The 22,914-nt window shown below is 43.9% G+C and overlaps 1 protein-coding gene across 6 annotated transcripts in view; it reads right to left on the reverse strand.

The window, feature by feature from the left end:
* Positions 1-8,532: 8,532 nt before the first annotated feature.
* KIDINS220 (kinase D interacting substrate 220) overlaps positions 8,533-22,914 on the reverse strand; it is a 95,850-nt gene continuing 81,468 nt past the window's right edge. For all 6 annotated transcript variants that reach the window (XM_066385909.1, XM_066385907.1, XM_066385905.1 and 3 more), the window contains 4 exons: positions 17,293-17,421; positions 14,854-14,952; positions 13,692-13,928; positions 8,533-11,441 (listed from right to left, as the gene is read on the reverse strand). In XM_066385909.1, coding sequence (XP_066242006.1) covers positions 10,197-11,441; positions 13,692-13,928; positions 14,854-14,952; positions 17,293-17,421 — 1,710 coding nt within the window. In that variant the 3' untranslated portion in view covers positions 8,533-10,196. The remainder of the gene's footprint in view (positions 11,442-13,691; positions 13,929-14,853; positions 14,953-17,292; positions 17,422-22,914) is intronic.

The raw sequence follows: 22,914 nt of genomic DNA on the forward strand, positions 1-22,914 counted from the left end.
AGCCCCCTGCTGAGATCAGCAAATAAGACAATCACCTGTTAAGAAAACAAACAAATCAAGACTTCAAAGCGGCCCAAATCCTAAAGTGGATTACAAATAATAGCTGATGCCAACTCAAGAAGACCTAGAAACAACACAAGTAAAAACTGAAGGCAGGCAACACCAAGCCTAAACTCAACCAACTCTACAAAGAAAACACCCAGGCACAATGAGAAGACAAAGAAGTGCAATCCAAATGAAACCACAAGAGAAACCTTCAGGAGATGAACTGGGTGATATGGAAAGAATCAAACTTCCGGATGCAGAGTTTAAAATAATGATTGTAAGGATGCTTAGGGATCTTAGAACAACAATGGATGGTCATCATGAACACCTAAATAAAAAAATAGCAAGTATAAAAAAGGATATTGAAATATTAAAAAAGAATCAGTCGGAGATGACAAATACAATATCAGAAATGAAGACCACAATGGAAGGAATTAAAAACAGGATGGATAGAGCTGAGGATCGAATCAGTGAGTTGGAGGACAACTGGAATGAAGGCATGAAAGCAGAGAAGAAAAAAGAAAAGAGACTCAAAAAGTCTGAGGAAACTCTAAGAGAGCTCTGTGACAACATAAAGAGAAATATCATCCACATCATATGGGTTCCTGAAGAAGAAGAGAAAGAACAAGGGATAGAGGCTTTGTTTAATCATATCATAGCTGAAACTTCCCTAAATTAATACAGGAGAAACTCTCACAAATTCAAGAAGCACAGAGAACTCTACTAAAAAGAAACTCAAAGAAACCTACACCAAGACACATCATAATTAAAATACCAAAGCCAAGTGATAAAGAGAAAATACTAAAAGCTGCGAGAGAAAAAAAGGCTATCACCTACAAAGGAGCCCCCATAAGGATGACATCAGACTTCTCAACAGAAACACTAGAAGCCAGAAGGGAATGGCAAGAAATATTCAAAGTAACGCAGAACAAGAACCTACAACCAAGACTACTTTATCCAGCAAGGCTATCATTTAAAATTGAAGGAGAAATAAAAAGTTTCCCAGACAAAAAAAAACTCAAGGAATTCATTACAACCAAACCAATGCTGCAGGAAATGTTAAGGGGCATGGTGTAAACAGATCAAAGTGGGAAAAGAATATAGCAAAAGAGGAATACAGTTTTAAAGAATAAAATGGCAATAAACAACTACATATCAATAATAACCTTAAATGTAAATGGATTAAATGATCCAATCAAAAGACATAGGGTAGCTGCATGGATAAGAAAACAGAACCCGTACATATGCCGTCTATAAGAGACACACCTTAAAACAAAAGATGCACATAGATTGAAGGTAAAAGGATGGAAAAAACATTTCATGCACATGGAAATAAAAAAAAGCTGGGGTAGCAATACTTATATCAGACAAAATGGACTTTAAAACAAAGAATATAGTAAGAGATAAAGAAGGCCACTACATAATGATAAAGGGAGCAATCCACCAGGAAGATATAACTATTATAAATATCTACACACCTAATATAGGAGCTAAATATATAAAGCAGACTTTGATGAATATAAAGGGCAAGATCAACAGCAACACTATAATAGTAGGGGATTTCAATACCCCACTAACATCACTAGATAGATCCTCAAGAAAGAAAACTAACAAAGAAACAGCAGACTTAAAGGACACACTAGATCAACTCAATTTAATAGATATGTACAGAATATTTCACCCTAAAGCAGCAGAATATACATTCTTTTCAAGTGCTCATGGTACATTCTCTGGCATAGACCACATGTTAGGGCACAAAAGTGGTCTCAACAAATTTAAGAAGATTGAAATCATATCAAGCACTTTCTCTGATCACAATGGCATGAAACTAGAAATCAACCACAACAGAAAAGATCAAAAATTCTCAAACACATAGAAACTAAATAGCAGGTTGTTAAATAACGAATGGATCAAGAATGAGATCAAAGAAGAAATTAAAAAATTCCTAGAAACGAATGATAATGAGCATACAACAACTCAAAATTTATGGGACACAGCAAAAGCAGTACTGAGAGGGAAGTTCATAGCACTACAAGCACACTTTAAGAAGCTAGAAAAAGCTCAAATAAACAACTTAATCCTGCATCTAAAAGAACTAGAAAAAGAACAGCAAGTAAAGCCTAAATGTAGTAGAAGGAAGGAAATAATAAAGATCAGAGCACACTGATTCCAAAACCAGGCAAACACAACACAAAGAAAGAATATTATAGGCCAAAATCCCTGATGAATATAGATGCTAAAATCCTCAACAAAATATTAGCAAACCGAATCCAACAATATGTGGAAAATATCATACACCATGATCAAGTGGGATTTATTCTGGGGAGGCAAGGCTGGTACAATATTCGCAAATCTATCAATGTTATTCATCACATAAACAAAAGGAAGGAGAAAAACCACATGATAATTTCAATAGATGCAGAAAAAGCATTTGATAAAATCCAGCACCCATTCATGATCAAAACTCTCAGCAAAGTGGGAATACAGAGAACATATCTCAACATGATAAAAGCCATCTATGACAAACCCATAGCCAACATCATACTCAATGGGCAAAAGTTAAAAGCAATCCCCTTAAGATCAGGAACAAGGCAGGGGTGCCCCCTTTCACCACTCTTATTCAACATAGTCCTGGAAGTCCTAGCCACAGCAATCAGACAAGAAAAAGAAATAAAAGGCATTCAAGTTGGAAAAGAAGAAGGAAAGCTATCATTATTTGCAGATGATATGATATTGTATATAGAAAATCCTAAAGTCTCAGTCAAAAAACTATCGGACCTGATAAATGAATTCAGCAAGGTGGCAGGATATAAAATCAATACTCAGAAATCAGAGGCATTTTTATACACCAACAATGAACAGTCAGAAAGAGAAATTAAGGAAACAATCCCCTTCACTATTACAACCAAAAAAATAAAGTACCTAGGAGTACATTTAACCAAAGAGACTAAAGACTTGTACTCGGAAAATTATAAAACATTGATAAAAGAAATCAAGGAAGATACAAACAAGTGGAAGCATATACCATGCTCATGATTAGGAAGAATAAACATCATTAAAATGTCTATATTACCCAAAGTAATTTATAAATTCAAAGCAATACCAATTAAAATACCAATGACATACTTTAAAGATATAGATCACATATTCCAAAAATTTATATGGAACCAAAAGAGAACATGAATAGCCTCAGCAATCTTAAAAAAGAAGAATAAAGGGGGAGGTATCACACTTCCTGATATCAAGCTACACTACAAGGCCATTGTACTCAAAACAGCCTGGTATTGGCATAAGAACAGGCACATAGATCAATGGAACAGAATGGAGACCCCAGAAATAAACCCACAGCTCTATGGACAACTGATATTTGACAAAGGGCATACAGTGGAGTAAAGACAGCCTCTTCAACAAATGGTGTTGGGAAAATTGGACAGCTACCTGCAAAAAAATGAAACTAGACCACCAACTTACACCATTCACAAAAATAAACTCAAAATGAATAAGACTTAAATGTAAGGCGTGAAACCATAAGCATCTTAGAAGAAAACATAGGCAGTAAGCTCTCCGACATCTCTCGCAGCGATATATTTGCTGATTTATCTCCACGGGCAAGGGAAATAAAAGACAGGATAAACAAATGGGACTATATCATACTAAAAAGCTTTTGCACAGCCAAAGACAATAAGAACAGAATAAAAAGACAAACAATCCAATCAAAAAATGGGCAAAAGAAATGAAAAGACACTTCTCCAAAGAGGACACACAGATGGCCAACAGGCATGTGAAAAAATGCTCAACATCACTAATCATTAGAGAAATGCAAATTAAAACCACAATGAGATATCACCTCACACCAGTCAGAATGGCGCTCATCAACAAAACAACACAGAATAAGTGCTGGCGAGGATGTGGAGAAAAGGGAACCCTCCTGCACTGCTGGTGGGAATGCAGACTGGTGCAGCCACTGTGGAAAACAGTATGGAGATTCCTCAAAAAACTGAAAATCGAACTGCCTTTTGACCCAGCTATACCACTTTTAGGAATATACCCCAAGGACACCATAGAACGGCTCCAAAAGGAGAAATGCACCCCCATGTTTGTGGCAGCATTGTTCACAATAGCGAAGATCTGGAAACAGCCCAAGTGTCCGTCAGAAGACGAGTGGATTAAAAAGCTTTGGTACATATATACTATGGAATACTACTCAGCCATAAGAAATGATGACATCGGATCATTTACAATAACATGGATGGACCTTGATAACATAATACAGAGTGAAATAAGTAAATCAGAAAAAAAAACTAAGAACTATATGAATCCATACATAGAAGGGACATAAAAATGAGACTCAGAGACATGAACAAGAATGTGATGGCAACAGGAGTGGGGGGTGGGGGGAGGGGGGATGGGGTGAAGAAGGAGAGAGGGGTTGGGGGAGGGGAGGGGCACAAAGAAAACCAGATAGAAGGTGACGGAGGACAATTTGACTTTGAGTGAGGGGTATGCAGAATAATCAAAGGTCAAAATAATCTGGAGATGTTTTCTCGGAACATATGTACCCTGATTTATCAATGTCACTGCATTAAAATTAATAATAATAATAAAAAAAAAACTGAAGACACAAAAAGAGTGAAAGGAATCCAGGTAAAAGACAGGAAGACAAACAAACTCCAAAAGAAAAGAACTTCTTTAAAAAGAAAAAGTTTAATTTGCATTCAGTATTAACAATATGCAATTTATAAATTCTCAGAAACACAGCCTTAAAAGTGCAAGGGTCAGGAACTATATAATTCTGAAAATAATCAAGGTTTTATTAAACATTTGACCAAGAAGACACTATAAGATAGGTCACACCAGGTTATGTGAGTTTATTTATATGCTTTTGGCTCAACATCTGGGCTTCTACCTAAATAATGTTATATAAGGAACATTTCATTAAAACCAATTCAGATTTAACAGCTACTAAGAATGAAGATAAGGGGGAGAGGTGAACAAGTCTCTTCCCCCGCCGGCCAGGTGGCAGGAGCGCTGGGCAACGGGCAGCATCCTCTTCGCCCCGCCCCTGACGTGTGACAGGAAAGCCCAGGAGTTAGCAAGTGGACAGGAGGACCGGCCTATGGGCGGGGCACTAACACCTACCACCCTCGTCACCTTGAAGGAAAATGAGGTCAATAAGCAAAGACTAGATGTTACCATTAGGACACGACAGTGAGGAAGCAATGTTGTCTTAATTATTTCAAACAGCTTCTTAATTTAAAGGAATTGGAGGATGTAGTTCTCTATTCTCTTGAAAGGTAAAATTTCATTTATTCGAGTTCTAATAAATCAGTTTGATATATTATTACATGTTTTGTTAAAACCATGGAAAAGCTAATAAAAGGCTCCTCGTATGTAAGCGGTAGGATATATAACTTTAAAAAAGTGTCATTAGCCTCAGAAAGTTAAGGACTTAAGCATATTATTTATAAACAAATGACAGACTTGAAATATCCTGTGTGCTCTAAAAGTCGCACTGTCTTGATTTTATATTATGCAATTCACATTTTTGCCGACTTGGGTTGGTCTCCACTCCATTTAGGCCAAATCACTAACATTTTTATTTACTCACTTTTTAAAGAGGTATGCTACTAATAAGTCTGGAAATAATTGCTCTTTCTTCTCGACTAACGAGTCTTACAAATTCTTGACTTTCTTTTTTTTTTTTTTTTTTTCTTTTTTTTTTCATTTTTCTGAAGCTGGAAACAGGGAGAGACAGTCAGACAGACTCCCGCATGCGCCCGACCGGGATCCACCCGGCACGCCCACCATGGGGCAATGCTCTGCCCACCAGGGGGCGATGCTCTGCCCATCCTGGGCGTCGCCATGTTGCGACCAGAGCCACTCTAGCGCCTGGGGCAAAGGACACAGAGCCATCCCCAGCGCCCGGGCCATCTTTGCTCCAATGGAGCCTTGGCTGCGGGAGGGGAAGAGAGAGACAGAGAGGAAAGTGCGGCGGAGGGGTGGAGAAGCAAATGGACGCTTCTCCTGTGTGCCCTGGCCGGGAATCGAACCCGGGTCCTCCGCACGCTAAAATTCTTGACTTTCTTAATGCCCCACTGTGACCGGGGTTCAGCATGGGCTCTGCCTACGGCCCTCCAGGCCCCTATCAAAAAGTTCTCTGCTCGGGTGCAGGGAGTCCCAGCCACCAGGCCTTCCGCCGCCCAGCCCTGGATACAGCAGACTCGTGCTACCTGAGGCTGGCCCTTCCTAGCCATTTTACCTGAAAGCTTCAACCATGTATGTAGGAGACAATGGTGGGTTTCCAGCCATGACTCGAGATGTTTCTCCTTTACCTCTCTCTTTTAAAATGGTGAGAATTAGCCTGACCAGGCGGTGGCGCAGTGGATAGAGCGTCAGATTGGGATGCTGAGGACCCAGGTTCCAGACCCTGAATTGCCAGCTTGAGCGCGGGTTCATCTGGTTTGAGCAAAAGCTCACCAGCTTGGACCCAAAGTCGCTGGCTTGAGCAAGGGGTTACTCCGTCTGCTGAAGGCCCGCGGTCAAGGCACATATGAGAGAGCAATCAATGAACAATTAAGGTGTCGCAATGTGCAACAAAAAACTAATGATTGATGCTTCTTATCTCTCTGTTCCTGTCTGTCCCTGTCTATCCCTCTCTCTGACTCACTCTCTGTCTCTGTAAAAAAAATAAAATAAAATAAAATAAAATGGTGAGAATACAAATTCTCATTGGTGAGAGCCGTTGTCAACAGCTGCTTTTAACACTTGACTTTGGAAACTAATTTGTTTACGTACCTCCGTTTAAGCTGGATCCTCTGCCGATCTATCTACCTCAACGGCAGTACTTTTTCCCTAGGCACGAAAGGGCTCAAAGTTACACAGGGTTTCCAGTTCTCTCTCCAGTTTATCAGTCTCAGCCAAGGGTTCTCAACCTTTCAGAAGTGACCAGCCATTAAAAAAACCCCACCCAGTGTGGGCTCACTGTTTACATACGAATTTCTTCCTATTTTCCAATTCCTTTGCATAGTTCCAGACTACTATTATTGCTTAAAGCTCTGAGGTAGAAAAGAGTAGGTAAGGGGCACCACAACCTGGACATTAAAAATGGATTCATTTCATTTAGCCCACTCCCACGCCAAACAAAAACATCTCCCAGCCTGTGTCTTCCCTTCCCCGCCGAGGGCCAGCCTCAGTCCAGGGCAGGTGGGAGTCTAGGAGCCCGATGGCCAAAGCAGTTACTTCCATTGCACCCCACCCCACCCTGCTCCCTGTGTACTGCGTCATGCCCCTTGACCCGTCACATGAAGGACAGTGCCCTTTAACTCTCTTTTCCCGGCAGTCACTTTGATTTACTCAAAGTTAGCCAGGAATTCAGGCATTTTCCAATTCTGGGATATTTCTAAAAGGCTGAGAATTCCCGATGTCACCAAAAATTATTATCATCTTAAAACTTATTAAATTTAGTTCATTTAGCCAGAATAATAAAGGACTTCATTTCATTTAGAAGAATATTTTCTGACGGTTAGTACTGGCAAGAAAAAACAAGATCATGGTCACACGTCTATTTTACTGCAGCACCATGAAGCAGGTGGTCCGAAGAGTTCTCGGTGTACGGTGAGAAGTGTAGCAAATAAGATTCTAAAGTTATTTGGCTAGGCAATTAAAGTGATTCCGACTGCTCTATGAAATGTAACACGAAACTGTCCTCCCATTAATAACAGAAGGATTAGTCCAGATGCAAATGCTGACATTTCCCCAAATCTGAGCGCCGATGCTCACACACTCAGCATAGCACAAGCACCGCAAGACACCACCCGCTTCCGTGCCCCTTGGTCCCTCCTGTGGAAAGGCACCCCACACGTCTGGGATGAGGGCCTAGCTCAATACTGCGCTCTGTGAGCAGAGCCAGCCGGCGGCAGGTGCAGGGAGGGCTCACAGAACGTGGCAGAACTCGGAGCGAAGCAGATCTCAAGGCCTGGAAAGAGGGGGCGTTGGTCTCCCTTCCTGCCATCTCCCACCCGGCTTATAAGGGCTCTGCATCGGGGAGAACCGGCCTGTGCTGCGCGGTGTGAGCAAATTCACACACACATGCACACACGCGCATACACACACACACTCAGAGGGATGACGGTGTGACTCAGCCCATCTGGTCTGTCAATTTCTGTAATGGTATGAGAAAGCAAAATTTTCCAGAATGTTCACATAGTAATTGACACCCTCCCAGGATCCGGACACTCAACGGTGGTAGCGCCACAGGGCACCCGCGCTCCCCCCAGCCGCTTGGTCCCTGGGACCAAGCGCCCAGCACGCTCAGTGGCCAGAGGCACTCAGACCACCTCCGCCAGCCATGGAACGGCGATGTGGGCTGAGTGTGACCCTGACCACCGTTAACAAGCTTTAGCCATATGAAAAAACAAATTACTTTTTTATTTTTAATCAAAATGTGAATCATTACCACTGTTGTAAATAAAAATTCATGAGTCAAAATAGCATGCAATTTTTTTATTTTTTTCTAAATCTATTTGTATACTTAATACGATTGTATTTAACTTCACAAACAGCATGAATACACCACAGTGACATTAGGCTGCATCTACTCATCTGAAAAGGAACAAAATATTGCCTCTGAAATAATTACTAATTATACAACATTACAAACTGATAAACACTATAAATACTAAAATGTTAACATTTCACTATATAATATCAGTAACATCTTGTCTTTTTAAAATTGGTTAAAACATTTGTTAAGATCATGCAAAATAAACACTTTATGAAAATGTTAGATCACACTCAAACATCAAGCCAATGAAGCCCAAGACAGCAACTATGCAGTGCAATGACTGATCAAGTAATAATTTACTCAGCATGTTAATAAAAATCCATTACGTGAAAATCATCACGAACGTAACACTAACTTAGGTAATCACACATCTACAATCTCACCATCTACAATCTTATCTGATGATATACTGCCAGAATTAATTCTACATAAATTAGAAATCTTAACACATGATGACGGCACATTCCTAACCCACAGACTACTCTTAACTCTGCCAGCAGTAAATGAAGTCACACCAGCTACGCCCTCTTTTCACTCTTGCTTTATGCTTCTAAACTTTTCTAAAAAGTGGTTCTCTTTGCATGATCCTCCCCTAGAATTAACATGCTGACGTAGGAACACATGAAGTTTATAGACTCAGCCCAGGTGTGGAAGGCAAAGATTTAGTTTTAACTAATTTGTCACTGACTTTCTCGATGTAATTATTTCCTCATTTTCTCGTTCCATAAATATTTATTAGTGCCTCATAAATATTAGTGCCTATTATTACCCACGCCTTCCCTGACTCTCCAGAGAAAGAAAGAAATCGTGTTTCCCTCTCCCTGCAAGGCTCACAAACATGATTTACAGGAGTCATGGAGCAGAAGGGGGTGCAGGGGGTCCTCAGGCCAGTAGGTGGCGTCCGAAGCCCGCTCTGGGACTAGAGAGAAGAAAGCATCCAGGTCATGGGGAGGTGGTGGGCCCCACCCCCTCTACCTGCAGCTTGTAATGGCCCAGCTACTGGGGCTCTCCTTTAGAAACTTCTGACTCACTTTCTTATCAATTTTTAAAGCCCTCTTTTATCCTGTATTTCCTACTTAAAATTTTAAAACCCTTGATGAGCCATTTGACTATAATATAGAACGCTGGCTCTCAATTTCCTCTGAGTCTCTGGGCTACCCCATAACCTGCCAGTTCCTACCTGTTACCCCCTAAGAGCAACACTGGCCCTGGCCCAACCACAGTGCACCTCAAGTACTTGATGAGTGAATGGTCTCCAGAGGGATCTCAAGCTGTTAATTTTCTTTGGCAAATTAAAGCCTTTACATTTAATCAAATATCTAACCTACTTTTATACTCAGATCTTGTCTCAAAAATGTATATGGGATACGTGCCAATGAAAGGTATAATGGTGAGTTTACAAAGACAACAGAGGCGGTGGACCAACCAGCCCGTCGGATGCTCCAGCATACGTCCCTCTCACCAAAGGCCTGCTGTCCCCACTCAGCTGTGCACGAAATGCAGGAAGACCGCCTGCATGGATGGAACCACACAGAACGTGGGCAGCTCTGTCCCAAGGACATAGCACCCTGCTCCATGCCGCTGGCCCTTACAGGATGCTTTCTCTTTCCTCCCCAAAGCCGGTGCTGTCTGAGGCGACCGCCAGCAGCTCCGAGGAGTCCTTGGAGAGCCGTGTGTAACTGGGGCGTGGGCCCCGCTTGTGTGCCCCGCTCTTCAGGTTTTCGTTGTGCACAGCGGCTGGGTTGGAACTGGAAGAGGGCCTCAGGGTGACCGGGGCTGGCTCCTGGGTGCTCTCCCTGTCGTCAAGGTTCTGGTTGGCTCTGTTGGCAGGGGCACTGTTGTTGTTCAGGGTCACAGTGCTGGGGGTCCGGTTTAGGTTGTAGGCCCTCTGGCAGCCAGGCCAGCTCTCCTCAGGGCTGCTGGCCACCAGGCTGCACTCGGACGGGCTCTTCTTGTCCTCAGAGCAGATGGACATGCGCGCCAGGCCTGGGTCCGGCAGGCCGCTCAGGCTGTGCGGCACACCCTCCTCCAGCTCGATGAGGTTGGCCCGCTCCAGCTCCAGCCGGGCGTCGGCCGCTGCATCATTGTGCAGGGAGTGGCTGGGGGAGCTCTCGCTGGAGCGCACGCCTGAGTCCGATGAGTCCTTCTTGTCCAGGAGGGCGTCAGACAGGTACTCCTTGGCTTTGATGAAGGTCCTGAGGGGCTCAGCGCTGTGCTCGGGGGACCGGGCTGCCCACTCCGCCTTGCCCTCGGCTCTCCTGTCCTTGTCGTCTCTGAGCAGCGGCGTGTTGTCTGACTCCTCTGTCCCGGACTCGTCCTCGTCGCTGGGGAGCTTCTGATAGCGCAGCCCACTGCCCTTGAGTTTCAGGTCTGTCTGGAAGAGGCTCGGCCTCTCCGAGGACCTCCTGCCCAGCAGGAGCTTACTGCCAGACTGGTCGGACTTCTCATCCTCCTCCGTGATGGGATCTAGGGGCGACGCCTCATTGGTGGAAACCCCTGAGGACGAGTAATCCAGGACATCCCCCCGCTTCATTAAGAATGACTTCCTTCCATCGTCAGGCTTCGGCTCGCTCTCCTTCCCTCTTTCTGGCTCCAGACCAGAGTGAATGGAGCCCCCGGAAGAACTCTGACCTGTGTAATATGTGCTGTGCGGGGAGGACCGGCCACTGATGGTGGTGCAGCCCGGGCCCCCCTCTAACTGTGACATCTGGGCAATGTACTCCCTATAGGCGTCTCGGTACTCAGCCTGCACCTTGTCAGTAAGCTTTGAGATTTCAATACTGGAATCCTGGGAATTGAGACTCGAAAGACTTGGGGTTCTGCGAGTCTGTGACTGTGAAGACAGGAAGGAAAATAATTTAAGAATCAGGTAAGCAAAAATAAAAGGTATAATACACGTCGGCTCAGAAAATACAGGGCAGGGAAAAGGAGGTTTGCAGTTGTTTGTATAGAAAATAATACAATAATAAATAAATAATACAAGAACAAACTCTGTGTTTCACATACTCACAGCTGCAAACCCACTTTTGCCCACCCTGTACGCAGACGTACACTGAGAATTTTTAGTCCTCAACATGCCAAATTCTTTGTGTAACAGTTTAACAAAAGCTGTGAACTAGGGACTACTTTTACTGTTTATATTAACATTTTAATAAAATTAGTTTAATATTTAAAAGTATAATTAAAGGTTGTACTAACAAGCCATCTCAGCACTTGTTTTTATAACTTCAAACTTTTAACTTTTATTTAAGGAAATAGTCACTTTCATTAATAAGAATGTAAACATTCCCCTTAGAAAAAAGAAAAATGATCCGAGTTAAGCTGTATCTCAAAAACAAAATACATCTTCAATGTATGTTAAAAAGAACCTTTCTCAGGTTGTAGGACATAACATTACGGTCAGATTTCAATTCAGAGTAACTAAATGTACTCAAGAAGATGAGAGAGAGAGAGAACGGAAAAGGAGCGGTGAATGGAGGCTACAGAAGAGAGACTGCAGAGTTGGATGACAGAGACAGAAGCCACAAGGCTGAAAGGTCTCAGTCAATAGAGAAATGAAATATTCTTGAAGGACTGATTCCCAGCAAGAAGTTTTAGGATTAGAATTGCTTCTGATCCCCAAAAAGCTAATAAATGAGAAAGTCCAGACCAGGACACAGCGGCAGGACAAGGAAACAATGCGAGGATGCTGCAGGGACAAGACAGAGGCTGAGACAATGACAGGCAGCAGAGTCCCCCCTACGGGAGACCAGGCCAGCCCCTCGCAAAGGCCCCATGACCGCTGGACTGCCAGCAGCGTCCCCTCTGCTTTCCGACGCAGTGTCCCTTTCCAGGCTATGTGAGGATGTCACGCACTCTCCATCACAAGAGCTCATTGCGGAGCAGATGGGGGCGTCCAGCTATGTACTGTGAGGTCAGCCATTAAAGAGACTGGCAACACAACATCACTTTCACTACATTTTGTTTTGCAAAATACTGTCATTTTTACTAAAAATGTTAACCTATAATGGATTTATTTTGAAATAAATATTTTTAAGTTTCTCCATTTTTATTTCTAATACAGTAAACACTGACAGACAAAACTTACATGAACAAAAGTTCTTTAGGGCCTTCAATAATTTTTAAGAGTGTAAAAGGATTCTAAGATTTCTTTTTTAGAACAAGTTTGAGAACTGCGACGTTAGTGGAAAGGCTGTGGGTTTCCAGGTCGTGGCGGAAACAGCAAGCGCGGAAGAGCAGGGACACATCCACCAGAACCAGGGAAGGAAGGAACCCTGCTGTAAAGCAGGGAGAGGGCAGAGTGGGCGCTGTGCGACAAAGGAAGTTTGTTTTCATCTTAGGGCGCACCCAACAATATAATGCTTTTCCAACTTAAGGAAGTAAGGTAGGTAGTATGTAGAAAAAGGTAATAGCAGAAAAAAAACTCTTACTACCAAACTGACCACCCACCCAGCATGGCTTGTCCCCTGGGGCTTCTGTTATTATGTGTTTCTCTGTAGCTACCTCCTCCTCTCTCTCCCTCGCCTGTCCCACTGTCCTCCCTAGTCTGTCCTTCTTCCCCTTCTCCCCTTACACTTTTTCACAGTCTCTCACTTTGATTTTGCTCCTGACCCCCCACCCCCTCCTCTAAGAACAGGCAGAGAAAGCACTCGCACATCTACATCAGATAAGAAAAGGAGGTGGGGACTCAGAGTGTAGACATATGCACTGAAAAACCACATGGTGGGGCTCCAGGAATGCTACGCGGCAAGTTTTCTAGAAAAGATGTGTGTTAACCAAAGACTACTGAATTTACAGGAAACAGCAGGACAACTCGACTTCCCTGCCCCACACTAGGGCGGCCCAGCCCTGTCTGCTGTCTCTGCCTGGCCCCGGCATCACTGTCCCCGCCGCTCTGACCCACTCTAGAGGAGCCCTGTCCTCTCTCTGCGGCTCTGAGGAACCGAGAGCGATCCACTAGGTCACTCGTGCTTGGGACGTAGCTCATAACAACGAGTCCAGTGCACCAGCATGGCCATGGCACATTCCACACTGCCCGCGTTCTCTAGCAGCATGAAAAGCGACTTTAATATTTAATAAATACCTGCCAGCTGAGGTTGCTGTGGCGCGGGGCACCTTCATCGAGGCCAAGCGTGTTGAGCTCCTCAAAGCTGAAGTTGAGCGTGTAGGGGGCCTGCCCAGAGAGCTCAGTATGCGGCAGCTCTGAGTGCGAGGGCCGCCGGGCTGGCTCGGCCGGCGCCACGGGGCCCAGGCCACTCTCCACGAGCAGACGCGGGTCTTCAGGGACCGCCTGGCTCTCCGCGGTTCTCATCTCTAGCACCTTCACAGAGAAAAAGTATCATTTCTACTCACATTCACAAGTCACATGTTTTAAGCTTTAGAAATTATTTTTCAAATAAAACATTACAAGGTTCTAATGAGAATGAGAAAGCATCCTTCCTATAGGTGGATCTGTATTGTACCTGCTTATCTTGCATTTTAATACTAAAAGAAGGAGTGGCAATAATCATGTGTCTATTATACTCTAATTTACCATGATGCTATTATTTCAGTGTAAAATTTAAGAACAAAAACACCACTGGGGTGTGTCCTGAAAGCCAGAGCCAGGCAGGAGCTAACTCAGGGAGAGCAGATCTTAATCAGGAACAACTGCAGGGGGGACAGAGACTCGGGGTGGAACCGCTCAGCTCCCAAAGCGACAGGGACAGGTGGGCGCTGACAGCAGGAGCAGGGTGGGGCGTGGGTGGGCAGCGCCAAGAGGAAACATCAGGGGTTGGGGGAGATTCTTGCTGAAGGCAGACCAGGGTGCCCAGACGTCACCTGAGGGTGGTAGGCAACGAGGAGTGTGACCTGATATCAAAGGTGCCAAGATGTTGCGTGGGGGTTTCTAAACTGACTCGACATGGTCCTTGCTGTAACTGGGCGACGCAGGCCTGACAAGGACAGACTCCAAGGTCAAGGCCCAGGGGCTTAGAGGAGCCTGGCCAGAGGCAGGTGAGGAAAGTCTGTAGAGGACAGCATGAGGAATAAGCAGGAGCCTCTTTCTCAAATTTCCCAGTGAAATGCCCAGAAGGCCAAGGTAGTCACGTACTGCTGTGGGTATTGTCAAACAGAACACACAAGGGTTGGGCAGAAGTGTAAAATGCAGTTTTTACACACTTTCTAAGAATAAAGAAATATAACTGTTAAGACCAAGATTTACTGGCATTTGTTATATACAATGTTGCAAATATAGAACATCTTACTGTGCTTCTAAAAAGATGCCAGTCTCCAAAATTCATATTCATTTCTTTCTTCAGTTCATCAATGTTACACTGAGCTAACACACGGCCGTTTATGTTTGCCTGAATAAAAATAAAAACAAATAAAAGGCAGAGAAAACGTGACATATTCTGACTTACTAGTGACTTAAAGTACATTTATATATGTAGTATTAAGAAATTCATTCGAGACTAGAAAATATTGACCTAAAAGGTTATCCCATTTAACAATATAACAGACATGCTGAATCTGAACACCAAAACTCATTCCTTGTTTCCCAAATGTCTTCAGTACTCAAGTAAAACAAATCACTCTCTGGGGACCAGCCCAACAGCCACCTCCCCAACTATTCCCAAAACAACTGCCCTGCCACGGACAATAGCAGACTGTTAGTTTTCCACTCTAATCCTGTACAGTATAAACATGGACACCAGCTGCTGGGAGGGGACAGAGATGTCTGTCAGCATGTAGGGCCCTGACCAAGTTCCAAATGCAGGAAGCTTGTCAAACGTATGTACTGGTTATAGTGGATAACCTCAGCCATAAACGATGTCCATCCACTAATTTCCCAGTCCATTAAGTTCATAAATAATAACCACATCATTATTAGGTCTCTGTAATTCTAGTTTCCCCAAATAAGAAATCATGAAATCTTCCTTATTAATAATAGATAGCTTACTGATTTTCAAAATACAAAACCTGACTTTATGAGTTGTGGTAAATTATGGAATGCCTGTGTTTAGAACTGACAGACGTCAGTTTCCAAGTTCATTTGGAAGGGAAGCGTATGTGGAGCAGGCCCTGCCCGAGCCCAGCTGCAGAAGGACTTGGCATCCGCAGCCATGAGGAGCCAGGTGCCACGGGATGTGCTTCAGAGTCAGGACACCATGTCAGAGGGAAACAAAACTCCCTCCAGGATTCCCACCGGGACCTCCCTCTGTCCTGACATGAACCAGCTGCCCAGGGTCAGGCTGGCAGCCCAGGAAGGCCTGCGCTTCTGCAGACACGGGTTAGCCTGACCAGATATGCAAGGAAACGAACATGCCCGGCCCTTTCTGACTCAGCAGAGGTCGAGATGACTAGAATGGTACTCGCATATGCTCACAGTTCTTTTAGGAGGCATTCTTTCAAGTGTGCAAACATTTGGGGCTTATTATCAATGTTCCATGTCACTGTGCTCTGATAGACACGTGTGAGTGAGTGGAAATAACTCCTCCAAAAGGCACTCAGTCAGCCTTGAACATGAGGAGCCTTCCTGGGAATCCCAGCATCGCTCTGAGCTCATGGAGCTCAGTAGCTACTGGGATTGAAGAATAAGGTCTAGGGAAAAATAAACCTCCTCCCAAGTGTTAGCCTTCCAACCCAAACGCATGAAGCTCCCTCAAATGGGACATGACCGTTAAGTTCATAAGACAGAAAAGAGAATTTGGGGGAAATAAAGCAATTGTGGTTTACTTTGATAATTGTTAAGCCACAACTATTACAATTAGAGAAAATGTAATGTGAAAGGCCTTCAAGTGTGTAATCCTGCATATTAGATACAGGAGCAATTGTTTATCTAAATGTGAAACCCCTCAGACCTTTGTACTCTGAATGAAGGCATTTCTACTCATACCAGGTCATTTTTTTGTTAGTTTGTTTTGTGTGTTTTTTTTACAGAGACAGAGAGAGAGTCAGAGAGAGGGATAGACAGGGACAGACAGACAGGAACGGAGAGAGATGAGAAGCATTAATCATCAGTTTTTCGTTGTGCATTGTGACACCTTAGTTGTTCATTGATTGCTTTCTCATATGTGCCTTGACCGAAGGCCTTCAGCAGACCGAGTAACCCCTTGCTCAAACCAGCGACCTTGGATCCAAGTTGGTGAGCTTTTGCTCAAACCAGATGGGCCTGCGCTCATGCTGGCGACCTCGGGGTCTCGAACCTGGGTCCTCCGCATCCCAGTCCGACTCTCTATCCACTGCGCCATCGCCTGGTCAGGCACCAGGTCATTTTTAAAGTAACATTGCAATACAGCTACTTTTTTCTCTGCTTATAAACTCAGGACTAGCAGGGCAATTCCGGATACACAACAGTAAAAAGCATGTTTCCCCCCTCCCAGAGAGCTGCCTTTTCAGCAGAAAACCCCTGGGAGGAGCTGAGCCCCAGACCCCGCCCTACCCGCTGCCCCTGCCCTGCCCTGCCCACGGAGTCAGCAGGTGCGCTCACCACCCCGCCCACTGCCCCGCCCACCAAGTCAATAGGTGCAGCCCGCCCCGCCCACCAGGTCAGCATGTGCGCTCACCGCCCCACCCACAAAGTCAATAGGTGTGCTCACCCACCCACCGCCCAGTCCATCCAGTCAGCAGGTGCACTCACCACCCGCCCACCAGGTCAGCAGATGTGCTCACCGCCCGGCCCACCCGGTCAGCGGCGCACCCACCTTCTTGATGGTGGCACAATACTGCGGCAGCATGCTCTGCTCCAGCCCTTCGATCTGCTTCAGTTTCTCACACACCGCGTCCACGTTCATGGAGTTCAGCGGTACTGTTCCTGAGGCTGGGCAGGGCCCCTAGGACAGCCGAAGAAAAACGCACGTATGAACAGCACACAATGTCAGACAGATGCGGTCATGTGATCAAAAACCTCCTGAAGTTACACAATGAAGTGCCCTGATTAACAATAAAGTTTCAACTACAGGACAAACAACAAATGTGTGTAGAAAGGGGAGATATCATCAGGGAATAATAGGTTTAGCTACAGTTAACACCTTAAAAAGGGGATTTATGATAGCAGATACAGCCTGATTGAAAACACTTTTTAAGAAAACAGAACATTCCATGAGCAAAGCCAAAGCTAACTGCCTAAATGTTCACCACCTAACCTCCAGAGAGAAGGGTGCAAAGGCCAGGCTTTTTAAAAAGAAGAGCAACGTAGGGAAAATAACTGATGCCTAGATATAAAAATACACGAGGTAAACCCATGAAGTAACTGAAAAAGTACCGAAACAGCCTTAACAATCTCTACAGACTAACTAGTTCAATATCTCCAACAGCTGAGTTTCAGAGGGATCTAAAACTGCCCCTTAAGAGTTCATACAATAACCATGTTAATATAAAACAACAGGATTACTTCTTAACACATGTGAAAGTAAATAAAAGCCATTAGAATTTGGTCTCCTTTAACAGAAAAGTGGCAATAATAAATAATTCTAACCTTTTGTGACCATGGTGACACCCTGAGAAATATTTGCCTGTGGTCAATTACATAAGAATCTCCTCGATTACAGAGGTGGACACTGAGATCTAGAGGGGCTAGGTTTTGACTTCAAGGTCCCAGAATAAATAGCTAGTTAGTGGCAAATATGGACCAGAACCCTAACATATCAGGTCTTACAACTTATTTTCTCTGCTCTATTTTTCAAGAGTTTATAGAAATAACCGCAATAAAAAGATGACAACCCAACCAGTACAGAAGGTAAGATCTCTCCTGTTTACCATCCAATCTAATCTTAAAATAATAAAATTTATCCTATCCTCAAGGATATGTAAATTTATATTTTCTACTGCCTCTCATCATTACCAGAACAAAAGCAGACTATAACACAGCCAAAAGTACCTAACATTAAACATTATTCAGTCAGTTGTTAAACATTTGTCCCATAAAAGCATAACATATTATTCTATGAACTGATAAATATATACACAGCATATCTCTATATTATATACAAATACAAGTACAGCTAGGGAATAGGACAGTTGAGGTAGCTATTTCCTAAGAGTCAGGGAGTCTTAGCCAAGTTGACAAGTATGAAACAGGTCCATAAAAGTTTGGGTATCAATGACTTGAAGAATTACAATGTATCAAACACGTTTATTCAGTTTCTTTTTAATTAATATAAATTTAAAGTATGCCATATATCAGGGGTCCCCAAACTTTTTACACAGGGGGCCAGTTCACTGTCCCTCATACTGTTGGAGGGCTGGACTATAAAAAAAAAACTATGAACAAATCCCTATGCACACTGCACATATCTTATTTTAAAGTAAAAAAACAAAACGGGAATACAATATTTAAAATAAAGAACAAGTAAATTTAAATCAACAAACTGACCAGTATTTCAATGGGAACTATGCTCCTTTCACTGACTACCAATGAAAGAGGTGCCCTTTCTGGAAGTGCGGCGGGGGCCGGATAAATGTCCTCAGGGGGCCGCATGTGGCCCGCGTGCGGTAGTTTGGGGACCCCTGCCATATATTATATAGTTTAGGGTTAAACTGCTTCAAAAATACTAACAGAAAAACACTAAGATTTCAATAATTTAGTCTTCATATCTCCATACAGAGTTCCATTTTCAGCCTGGATGCATATAGCCAATATTCAGTGTGAATTACCCAATCTCTGCTCTGGCCAGGACTCCAGTACTATGTTGAATAAGAGTGCCTAGAGTGAGCATTCTTGTTTAGTTCCTGGTATTAGAGGAAAATCTTCCAGTTTTTCACCATTGACTATGGTATTAGCTGAGAGTTTGTCATATATGGCCTTTATTATGTGGCAGTATTTTTCTTCTAACTCATTTTATTGACTATTTTAATCATATGTGGATGTTGCATCTTGCCAAATGCTTTTTCTGCATCTATATTGATAGAACCATGACTTTTAGCTTTTATTTTCATTAATGGGGTGTATCACAGATTGATTTGCATGTGAACCACCCTTGTGCCTTGGAATGAACATCACTTGATCATGATGTATGATAATGTATTTTGGCCGGTGGCTCCTCTTTCAATATTATGAATATTTCATTCCATTCTCTCCTGGCTTGTAAGGTTTCTGCTGAGAAATCTGATAATATAATAGGGTTTCCTCTGTAGGGTACAATCTCCCCTTCCCCGCCGCCAGCCCCGACTGCCTTGAGAATTCTGTCTTTGTCATTGAATTTTTTATTGAACTTATTGGGGTGACATTGGTTAATAAAACCATACAGGTTTCAAGTGTACAACTCATTAAGACATCATCTGCACAGTGCCTTGTGCACCCACCCACCACCCAAAGTCCAGTCTCTTTCCAACCCCATTTTTATCCCCTTTGCCCACTTCTACCCCCCATCCCCTTTCTCTCTCCCACCCCCACCCCCCACCCCCTTACTCTCTTCCACCTCCCCTCACCCCCACCCCTTTCTCTCTTCCACCTCCTCCCACCCTCTTTCTCTCTGGATATCACCCTACTCTTGTCCTTGTATATGTATCTCAATCCCTTCACCTTTTTAAATATATTGCTCCAATAGTTTTAATACAATGTATCATGGACAAGGTCGTCTTGCACTGAGATAATCAGGCGTTCTGTTAGCTCCTTGAATTGGAGTGTCCAGCTCTTCCCATCGGTTTGAAAAGTTTTCCTCGGCTATTTCTGTGAGTAGACTCTGTTCCCATCTCCTTCTGGTGTGCCCATTTCCCCCACGATGCTCTTTCCAGTGGAGTCAGTCAGACAGTGTAGAGCTCTCCACTTAAACTCGTTGTTCTCTCCTCTTCCACCTGTACCACGTCTGGATTCTACCCTCCAGCTTGCTAATTCACCCCTCCCTCTGGCCTGCTCTGGTCCCAGCGCTTTCTAGTGCATACTTCATCCTGGCTACTGAGTTCTTCAGCTCCAGGGCCACTCTGACTCCTTTCTGTAGTTTTAATCTCCTCTGCAAAGCACTGCCTGAGTTTTCTTGTATCTCACTGAGTCTTTTCATAACTGCAAGCTTAAATTCTCTGTCATTTAAATCACAGTCTTCAGTGTCTTTGTGATTGGTTCTGGAGACTTTTCATCTTCTTTCTGAGCTGCCTGTCATCTTTGTGGACCTTGGTGAATTGTCTCTCCGCCTGAGCATTTCAGGTAGTGAACGCTCATCTTGTAGGTTCTGCTTTTAACAATTCGGCTGATTGGTGAGAAGTTATCTTTCGTTTCCCAGTAGATGGTGCCATAGCACAAGTTTCTGCTTCCGCTTACCTGCACTACTGGAACCTCTGGAATCTCAGTGGAGTCATGTACAGTGTCCATATCCTCCCGAGGTGGCAGGCATCCCCTCTGTATCCAGGCTGCCTTGGTCTCAGGACACCACCTGCCGGGTGGGGTGTGGCAGGTTGTGGGGTGCCAAGCCTGAGAGTTCCCAGTGCTGCCTCTTTGTACCCAGTGGCTACCTGCCATGCTGGGCTGCCCAAGGGCCTCTGCTGCCTCTGCCAGGTTCTTCTGTCTGTACTGGGCTCCACCAGGACGGTGGCACGGAGTGAGCAAGGGGAGGCTGTGGGCGAGCCTTGGGCTCTGCCTCCTTGCTAGTCTGGTCACTGGCACATAGTCCCGCACTGCTGTGGAGTCCTGCCCATCACAGGGCTTAGCTGCAATGGGGACCGGCTGTCCAGGCAGGAGTTCTGCTTCTGCCCCTCCCACCCTGGCTGCCCGGGGGGGACTGCAGCCCAGCTCCCCCTCCACTACCAAGGTATCAAATAGCACCTGCACAACCCTGTCCTCCCCACAGCTCACCCGACACAGCCACCGGCAGCGCGCCCACAGCGGTTCTCTTCAGGCTGTCGGTGTGCTGAGCAGAGGGTCCTTTGCTGGATTACAGTTGTCTGACTTGTCACTTTAAGAAGCGAGGCAAAGAGGTCTTCTCACTTTGCTGTGATGTTGATGTTACCTCCTTCTATGAATTTTAATTGTTTTTATCTTTTCTTTTTGAACAGCTTTATGGAGATCTAATTAACACACCATACAATTCAACCATTTTTGGTGTGTTTACATAATTGTGAAACCATTCCCACAATCAATTTTAGAACATTCTCATATCCCTGAAGAGAAAGCCTGCTGCGTTAGCAGTCACAGGCATCCTCCACCTCTCCCAGAACCCACTGCCAGCCCGGCAGCCACCAGCCTTCTTTCTGTCCCTACAGATTGGCCTGTTCTGGGACTTCATACACACAGAACCACATAACACGTGACCTTCCATAACTAGCTTCTTCACCTACTGTAGTGTCTTCAAGGGTTGTCTGTGTTCTAACATGTATCAACACTTCACTCTTTTTATTGCCTAATAGTATTTCTTTTAAATTATGTCTTTAAAAAAATTCTTTCCATTGATTTGAAATGGGGGTGAAGGGAGAAAGAGAGGGGGAGAGAAAGAGAGAAGCATCAACTCGCCACTCCACCTAGTTGCTCCATTTAGCTATGAGCTCATTGATCAGCTCTTATACGTGCCCTGACCGGGGATCGAACCTGTGACCTCAGTGTGCTGGGATGACCCTTTACCCACTGAGCAACCAGGCCAGGGCCATAAATGATCTTTGAAGCATTTTTATTTCTCAATCTGTCTCCTATCTATAGTTATACTTGTTTACATTTTCTTGGTTCAAAAATCACAAATGAACAGTTTTATCACCAAAATAAAAAGTGACTGAACTGAATTATAACTCACAGAATAAAACAAATATCCAGGAGTCCATACTGAAATAAATAATTGAATAAATAAATGAATAAGAAAGAAGAGACAGCTTTTCCTTACAGAATTTCAATTAATAATGTAGAAAAGGGAAACAGAAAGTCAGCATGAGGAACACTCCACGGTAACAGCGGCTGTACACAAGCTGCGTCGACACAGACTAAAATAAATGGCAAAAGTACAAGTAGAAACAGGATGTCTGCAGAATTTCAAAGTACCTCCCCCAAGGTATTTATTCATTACGACAAAAAAAAATAGAACTTTCCTATGTTGAGAGCTAGCAGATGCCACCCTAACCAAATGATCAAGGCTAGCATCAGCACTGGGAAGACTTGGGGCTGTCATGGACCCTCTAACATGATAAACCAGGAAGGGAACAGCGTCACTCCTCTGGTTCTCTTGCCAAAGATGTATCAATGCCATCTATTAATGAGGAAATGCTGCTAAAGCCACACAGAGGAACAGTCCACAAAATAACTGACCAGTACCCTTAAAAAGTGTTAATTAATTAATGAAGGTCACGAAAGACTAGGAAAGACTGAGGAATTGTCACAGATTAGAGACGTCTACGGATAAATAACAAAATAC

This window comes from Saccopteryx leptura, chromosome 5 (genome assembly GCF_036850995.1).
Source record: "Saccopteryx leptura isolate mSacLep1 chromosome 5, mSacLep1_pri_phased_curated, whole genome shotgun sequence".
NCBI classification, from domain to species: domain Eukaryota; kingdom Metazoa; phylum Chordata; class Mammalia; order Chiroptera; family Emballonuridae; genus Saccopteryx; species Saccopteryx leptura.